We start from the raw sequence: 8,944 nt of genomic DNA on the forward strand, positions 1-8,944 counted from the left end.
AGTATCCTTGTGTTATATTTTCTCTCCTGCCTGCCTTTTTCTGGTACCATGACTAATTGAGATCTTTGTCCAGACTGAATTATTGCAGATGAAGGTTTGAACCAGTGCATAAATCTAGTGTTTTATGACATCTTGTGTTAAACTGGTATGAGAAAATATGACATTTCTCTTGTACTCTTTAAGGAGAGACCTGCCTGGATACCCGAAGGAGCTACCACACGCAGAAAAATGGAGGTGGATGTGCCAAAACGTAAATCGGTGGGTGTGATTTTTAGGTTGTAAACTGTTGATTCAATTTCTGCAGCAACGTTTTCATGTTAACTTTCTCTTCTGACAGGAACGGGACTTGGAGCTGGAGATGGGTGATGAGTATGTTCTGGATCTCCAGAGTAAGTGTTTTTCTGGAATAATTGCTATTTTCTGATAATCTGTAACATGTGGAAATCATAATTTAAAGACTTTAATTCTGATATACAATTCATATAAATATTTTATTTAGAGGAGATCTAGAACAGGTAACAATAGTTTAAATTAGAAGCAGATATGAACATTCTTATTCTATGACGAGCATGGTAATTTGTAGAGGAGTCGGGGGGGGAATAGCACAACAGCGGCTTTTGCATCTTGTAAGTCTACCTATGATTAATAATCCCAGCAAAATTTAGTCAGAGGTACATTACCTTGGTCAGATCTGGCAATGAGTTCCTTTCGTGTGGAAATTTTGGGATGTTTTCATATGCAAAACATGTTTGGGAGTTCTTTGTTAATATTCTTATCCACTAAATTGCAATCATGAGTAGCGCTGCCTCTTCTGCAAAATTTTACGGTTCTGCTTTTACGGACAAACCTGAAAGCTTGGCACTTCCACAACATTTGTGTGAATGGCAAACATTTTACGAGATTCGTGCAAATTTTATAATGTGGCATACAGTTCTGATGGCCCAATACGTCAAAGGAAAGCCAGTTTGAGATCATCCTTTCCAGAGGTTTCCAGCAGCAATGACAAAATGTAGTCAGACACAGAATGTCCACTGGAAACTGAGCTTTGTTTATCTTTTTGTTGGTGGTAGCTATACTGTTACTGATGTATCGAGGTACCTTTTTGTTTCATTTAGAATACTGGGATTTGATGAATGAGAGTGAGAAGCAAGATCTTGTACCTGAATTATGGGAAGGTCATAATGTGGCTGATTACATTGACCCTGAAATTATGAAGGTGAGTTCAAATCTTGCATTTTAATTTAGTTTAGTTTTCTTGTCAAGATCATTTTGTAGGCCGGCTAAAATTCCCAAACAAAACCTCAACGTTGTCGTTTTATTTTGGTGTAAAATGATGTGTACAATTTTGACATAAAAAACAGTCAGTATCTTTTGCCCAGGATGAATAAAATCAAATGCTGCAGGGCATAGCATTAAGGTGAGAGGTACAAAATGTAAAGAATATGTGCAGGACAAGGATGAAGGGTGCCTGGACGACACTGTGGGTGCAGTGGTTAAAGAAGATACGTTAATGACATTAAAAATATTTGGACATGGAAATGGAGGGGGATGGGTTATGTGGTAGAAAAGTGATGGTCTTGCCACCATGTTCAACACAGAAATTGTGGGCTGAAGGGCCTGTTGTGCTCTATGTACAATAACATTGTAGTTAATTTCATGACCCAGAGGCTTGATGGATTGGTCTAAACACACGTCTGAATCATACCATGGAAGTTAAACATTGAGTCATTGCATAAATCTACAATTCAAAAAAGCTAGTCGATTGTATTGCAATTATAATTGTGAATCGGGTCTCATCCTGATGAAAGGAGAATTCTTATTGGTGCTTATAGGAATTTAAACAAAGGTTAAACACTGAAAAAAATGTGTTTCTAAAGGTTTTACAGATAAAGAATATATTTCAATTGTTAATTCTACTGGCCCCTGTTGGGTGAATGAAAAATATTCTCATCTCCTCGGGTTCTTTGGTCAGTTTCTTAAATTTGTGGCTTTGGACTACGGCCCAATCAGCCAAAGGAACCAATTTGTTTTAATTGTGGCCGATCGGATCAATAAATAATTGATACTACCATTGGTCCAAACCCATGGCTCTTCCCATTCCTTAAATGTTCATGCAGTAGCTATCACTAGATTATTGTTCTACACTTCACTACTTATAAACATGGGTTGTACTTTCCACCTTGATGCTGATAGATTATATTTATCTGAATCAAATAGCCTATGTTATTATTTGTGAGCTGTTGTCTTCATGTATATGTTTACATGGAATAGAATGCCAAGTTTTTTTTAAGTTCTTTAGTTCTTATGAAAATATCGTCAATGTTGAAAGTTTATTTTAGTGTACATCTTTGTGTGTCATTCTTCAACTACTTCAGATCTGAAGTTCAGTTTTAAAATAATAGCATGAATGCGTCTTTTCAGAAACTTGAAAACTTGGAAAAAGAAGAAGATTTGAAACAATTGGCAGGAGAATATGATTCAGATTCTGAGAGCGATGATGAAGAAATGAGAGACATTAGAAAGTTGGCTGCTCAGATCCGAGAGAAGAAAAAGATGCGAATATTATTGTCCAGAGAAAAACAAACCAAAAAAGGTCCCAAAATGCCCAGGACTGCTAAAAAGGCAAGTTCTTTTTTGTCTTTATATGACATTTCTAACATGTTTTCTTACAGTAGGTCATATGGTGCCTATTTTTCCAGTTCCTGTGCAACTGTGCTTGAGGGCAGCACGGTGGTGCAGCGGTAGAGTTGCTGCCATACAGCGCCAGAGACCCAGGTTCGATCCTGACTGCAGATGCTGTCTGTACGGTGTTTGTACGTTCTCCCTGCGACTGCGTGGGTTTTGTCCGGATGCTCCAGTTTACTCCCACATTCCAGAGACATACAGGTTTGCAGGTTAATCGGCTTCGGTTTAAATTGTCCCTGGTGTGTAGAATAGTGCTAGTGTACGAAGTGATCACTAGTTGGAGTGGACTCGGTGGACCGTATGGCCTATTTCCGTGCTATATATCTGAAGGCCAAAAGTATAATATCTTAAGAGTATTGGGGGTCACTTCCAGTTTTCCAACCTTGACGTTAAGTCTGAGTTTACAGAACTAGTAGGGTTGCCATTGCAAGTGTTTACCTTGTGCGAGACAATGGGTGTTGTTACAAAATGAATTGGACTAACTCCTGATCTCTACATGTGCACAGTTAAATGTAACATTGTTACAAACCTAACATCAGCGGCGCTCCAGATCAGCCCACTGCCTGTGCGTGCGATTCCGGAGACTGCGGGGGTGGGGGGGGGCAGGATTAAAATGCAGGGTTGTATTGGTTGTCGGAGAGGTTTTTGCTCAGACTACAAGTTGATGAAAAAAATCGTTCCGTTCCCGTTTAAAAAAAAAAAATTGCTGGTCGATTGCATCGCTGGATTGAAGGTAAATGCGACTTCTAACGCCTTCAACATCACGGATCAAAATCAACATCAAGGACTTCCACATCATGACAAAACAAAAGTTATCTCGTTTATTTAACATCTTACCTTGCTTTTTGGTGTGGTTTCATTTTAATCTGATGATCCGAAATATATTATATACGCCCCGATATCGGCCGTGTCTTGTCTGCCGATATCGCGGGGCTTAAATAATGGCAGCGGCCACATTCCGATCTATCACAATCCACTCTCAAGATAATCAAATTAATTATTTTTTTGCACATTCATGTCATAAGAACATCTAACTCATCTATATTTTGTGTTATTGTCCATGATCAATATTTTCATACTAAATATCTGATTGAAAACTTCCACAATACATAGTTTTTAGTATGGATTTAGTATGAAAATATTGATCATGGATAGACAATAACATAAAATATAGATAATTTAGATGTTCTTATGACATGATTGTGTAAGAAATAATGATTTTGATTATTTTGAGAGTGGATGTTTGTGGATTTTGAATAGATGTCTGTGTAAAACGACCCTTGCCTCCAGCAGTGTTATAAACCAACAGAGTAAAATTTATGGGAATTAAACATTCAATTCCTTCCATTAGAAAATCATGTATTGTGAATTCTTGTGTGAATGGGATCAGTTTGTTATTTGGATACTTTGGCTATTAAAAAAAATATTTTTAGCCTTTTCTTAAGAATGGGATAGATGTTTAGATCTAGTAATTGAATTTAGATGAATTTAATTGATTTGATGACACTGATCAATATAAATTTTTTTGATGGGTATTTACTATCTAACGTTACAATAATAAAGTTCTGATCTTGAGAATATCACATTTTTGAATTTTCAAGGCAGTCTGGGTGTTTATTACTATTTCCGTCACAACGGTTAATTTTGTAATTATCTACAATTAGGTAACTAACTAATTATATGCTTTAATTACAGGTCATCCAAGTAAGATGTATCATTTTTTCAGAATGCTTCAATCTATAATAACTGAAAATTTCATTCAGTTCTCTTATTTTTTAAGAAAGTTACGGGCTTTTATTTCAATTGACTGTCCTCGAACAAGGTTTTTGTGTTAAGTTAATGGAAAAGCAGTAGGGAACAAGATGCTAATTTCCGAGTATGAAAATGACCATAACTTGTTTAATACTGAAGATATGAAAGTGAATTAGGTATCAAATTAAACTTCTTTTTATGCTTTATCTGATGGGATAAATTACTGGCTTGATTTTTAAAATCTCAGAATTTTGTAACATTCCGATTAAATGCAAAGTCAGAGTTGGCAGTGAACATACTGCTCCGTTGCAATCCTCACAGTCGAACTCTGTGTTTAAAAATAATTGCACGCACTTTAATTCCCTGTGCTCGTTCATCAATTTGTTTTCAATAACATGATGATTATTGCCCAAAATCTTCTACCATTGAAAAGTTGTACAGTTGTGGAGTATTTCTCTTTCAGATTCATGTTAAGGTTTTTATTAAAAAAATTAGGATAGGACTTTTTTCCCCATCACTTCTCCCCGTGCAGTTTATGCTTTTGGTGTATGTCCTAGAATATGCAACAGAGTAAAGTACAGTGCAATGTATGTGCTAAAGATAACCTGCACACTAATGGTACCATGTAGGAAGGAACTGCATATTATTAAACCGAAGATAGATACAAAAAGCTGGAGTACCTCCTGCTCTGTCATTTGAGGTCTATGATTCAATGTGAATTTTTCATCTTCAACAGTTCTCATTTCCTTGCTTGTCGCAAATGTGGTTTAATTGTCATTCAGAACAAAATCCTTATTTATTACATTGTTTTTAAAAAAAATTTAAACTCTTGACATTGCTGTATAATAGCGATGGGGTTTAATGGTCAAATATTTTGTAATTCTGTGTTTAACAATATTTTACAGGTTGAACAAAAAACATTGGAAAAGGAGATGGGATCGCTTGGTTTGGATATGACCAACAATGATGAAGTAAAGTTGATCAATTAATATTATTTAAAATTGAATGGTTTATTACAAATTTTGATTCTGTAGCCAGTTATTTATCAATATCTCCTTTGGTATTGGTGAGGTTTATATGTCAGAAATCCGTTTTATTTAGTTCCCTAATTCAATTTATAATCTGACTGCATTTATCCAGATTATACGGATAATTTAGTTTGATTTCAGAATGCTTGTTTTAGCAGGTCTTGTGGTAAAGATACCCCCTTGATTAATGCGTAACTTCTGGCACATGCCTAACACTTGCATTTGAAATTATTAGCTATTGCATTAAATTTAGTTAATGCATTATGGCATTTTTATATTATGTGTTTGAAAGCTACTTAAATGTGGATTCAATCCATTTTTGTTTGCACTGTTTAGACGCACTATGCACAGCAAGCTCGACGATCTAGAAGTATCACCAGGAAGCGCAAGCGTGAGGAATCTCAACCACCAACATCTAAAATACGCAGCCGCAGCACTTCCCGTACTCCCCGTGATGTTTCTGGTGTGCGTGATGAAAAGGTTTGTTCCAATTCGCACCCAAACTGATAGTAGAGTATAGAGAATCAAAATGCTTGGTCGTACATTTTAGTTCGGCAGAAATTAGAGCATCATTGATTGAGCTGGAAACCGATCATTTAAGGGATGTGCCAGAGAACTACAAGGCAGCGGTGACTAATTCGGTGACTAATTTCTCAAGTGGGATATGATCACCTTTGGAATCATGATTTAGGCGCCTTTTATATCCTTGAACAGAGAGTGGGATGATTGACGTGTCTGCTGAAGATTTGGGTATTGTTTTACCTTGTTTCATTTGAGGAAGTTTCGGGTGCTTTTGCCTACGTGATAATTGCTCAAACAACCTCCACCTTGTTTCAGTGGGTGGGGTAAAGAATGATAGGGCTCTGTCATTAAGATAGCTTATCTACATTAGGTGTTGTTGACACTGTGTGGGCATTGATGGTATGAACTGTGCCATGCTTTCTGCTTCACTTCAGCATCTGTTCTGTGGGCTTTAGAATAGACTATTCAACCGCTTGAGCTCATGCCATGCAGCAACATTATGGCTGATCTACTTCAACACAAATTTCTTGTCCTTTTCCCATAACCTTTGATTTGTCGAATATCCAGAATTTATCAATTTCAATTTTGAATGCAATCAGTAACTAAATCAGCAGGGAATACATTTCAAAAGTTCACCTCCTTATAAGTGCAAATTTCTCAGCACATTTTGGTGTTAAAGGGTATACCCAATATTTTACTCCCTGGTACTTTACAAAGAAAAATTGCTGCCGATTAATTGTGTTTAAATTCCATGGCTGTAATTGAAAAACTTTGAAATCAATCATTGGATTGTTAACTTGGGTATCACTCTGGTCAGTTAGATTAGATTAGATTAGATATAATTTATTGCCACACAGCCAGACTGGTGGAAATTTGGGTTGTCTGCAGCGATACAATAATAAAGAACACACAACCACAATAAAACTAACACAAACATCCACCACAGCATTCATCACTGTGGTGGAAGGCACAAAATTTGGCCAGTCCTCCTCCATTTCCCCCCCCGTGGTCAGGACCAGAGTCCAGAGTCAGTCCAGGATCGGCTCTTCCTCACCGGAGACCGCGGCTTTAAGTTGTAGGCCGCAGGCCGGTGGTCAAGATTTAAAGTCCCCGCCGCAGCCAGAAGCACCGTAGACTGCAGGGCCGGCGGTCGAAGCTCCCCTCCAGGGGTGATGGTAAGTCCATGCTGGACCCGCGGTAGAAGTTGGCCGCGGGCCGGCAGTGATGGCTTCTTCTTCCCCCGGGTCCCCAACGTGAGATCCCGGGCTGTAGACGCCGCACCAGCTGGAGCTCTGCAGGCCGCGACTTCAGGCTGCCGGCTGCCCCGGGCCAGCGAAACGGAGCGCTCCCCTCCAGCGAGGGCTCACCCGCTCCACGCCGAGAGTCCACGCTGCGCCCGCCGCTGAAGCCCCGGGCGCGTTTCCGGGAAAGGCCGCGTCGATCCTTGATGTTAGGCCACGGGGGAGGCGACCTGGAAAAACTCGCCTCTCCGTGGAGGAGGCGACCGAAGCGGTTTCCCCCTTACCCCCCCACACCACCCCCCACATAAAACACACAAAGAAACATTAAATACAGACTTTAAAACATACTAAAAAAATAAAAAAAGGTTGAAAAACTGACGAGCTGCATGACATGGCTGCTGCCGGAGCAGCGCCCCCAACTGTTGACCGCTGTATATAAAGACTGCATCTTGTGCCATGTACCTGTACTTCACTCCCTTTCAACAGTGCATTGATGTGTAAGTTAACTACGTTTTCATCTACCCTGCACATGAAACTTGAGGCATTCCTCAAACCCAAATTCTCTCAATTGCTGCAGGTTTCAAAACCACTATCTTTCAAGGGTACAATATTGTGAATTGGTAGCATTTAAATTTGAACAATGTAAACAATGGATGCTTCAGGTATTAAAACCCACACAGGTCAACCTTTTGGAAATCTTATAGCTACAACAATATTGTTTATTCCATTTGTTTTCTCCCCTTTTTTTTGACATGAATGTCTTTGTTCCTTGCTTAGATGATGAATAAGGCTAGGAAGATGATGAAGAACTCCCAACAGGATATGAATCGCATGGGCAAGAAAGGAGAGGCTGATCGACACGTCTTTGATCTTAAACCCAAACATCTTTTCGTTGGCAAGCGGAAAATGGGCAAAGCGGACCATAGATAAAGTAGCGTTGTGTACCAGATTGCAGGCCTTTTACATATGGTCACAATTAATCCGAATAGGGGCTTCTCAAATAATGCATGATAACATGGTGAAATGCTACATCATTAGGGAATCTTTGAAATCAAGATTGTTCAACAGAGCTAACTGTGCCTTTTTTTAATTTACATTTAAAAAGAACTTGAGTGTAAAATTCAAAAGTTTGTATTAAATGATGTATGTTTCATGAACTTGCATAAGAAATATGTATAAGAAACATTAGGACAAACAGTTTTCAGTTTTGAAACTTATAATTAAGGAAGAACTGGCAGAACCCTGAAGTGTACCAAGTGATATAAAGTGATTACTTTTGATGGGATTTTAATTTACAGCATACAATATTTTTTATGTAAATTGTAAACATGACTATAAATTCTGGCATTGGTAAACAACAAAATGTTGACTGACGAACCAACGTTTGAAATGGATTTGTTTATTAATCAAAAAGTCGAGGTATTAAATAGTTTTGCCGATTCCGCAGATTACAATATATTCACGAAGTACATTTTTACTTTGTTTCAGTTAAGCTTATTTTCACATGTACCGAGGTACATACAATAGTGTTTGTTGTTCTGATTATTTTGGGAGATTTTCGCTGATTTTTGAAGTTGCAGATGTGGGTGATTTGGAGAAATTCCTCCACTTGCGCAGGCGTTCACGCACGCACGCACGCCCACGCACACAAACACGCTATTTCATTGTACTCCTAATTAATTTTCCTGCTACAGATTCAGATTCAAACTTTATTGT

At 38.3% G+C, this 8,944-nt stretch overlaps 1 protein-coding gene across 1 annotated transcript in view; it reads left to right on the forward strand.

The window, feature by feature from the left end:
• Positions 1–8,703, forward strand: part of gtpbp4 (GTP binding protein 4) — a 29,576-nt gene extending 20,873 nt beyond the window's left edge. Inside the window, exons 11-17 of the mRNA XM_033044785.1 lie at positions 184–258; positions 338–389; positions 1,116–1,216; positions 2,422–2,622; positions 5,343–5,408; positions 5,802–5,945; positions 8,006–8,703. Of these exons, the coding sequence (XP_032900676.1) occupies positions 184–258; positions 338–389; positions 1,116–1,216; positions 2,422–2,622; positions 5,343–5,408; positions 5,802–5,945; positions 8,006–8,158 (792 nt within the window). The 3' untranslated portion in view covers positions 8,159–8,703. The remainder of the gene's footprint in view (positions 1–183; positions 259–337; positions 390–1,115; positions 1,217–2,421; positions 2,623–5,342; positions 5,409–5,801; positions 5,946–8,005) is intronic.
• The last annotated feature ends 241 nt before the right edge of the window (positions 8,704–8,944 follow it).

This window comes from Amblyraja radiata, chromosome 2 (assembly GCF_010909765.2).
Source record: "Amblyraja radiata isolate CabotCenter1 chromosome 2, sAmbRad1.1.pri, whole genome shotgun sequence".
NCBI lineage: Eukaryota > Metazoa > Chordata > Chondrichthyes > Rajiformes > Rajidae > Amblyraja > Amblyraja radiata.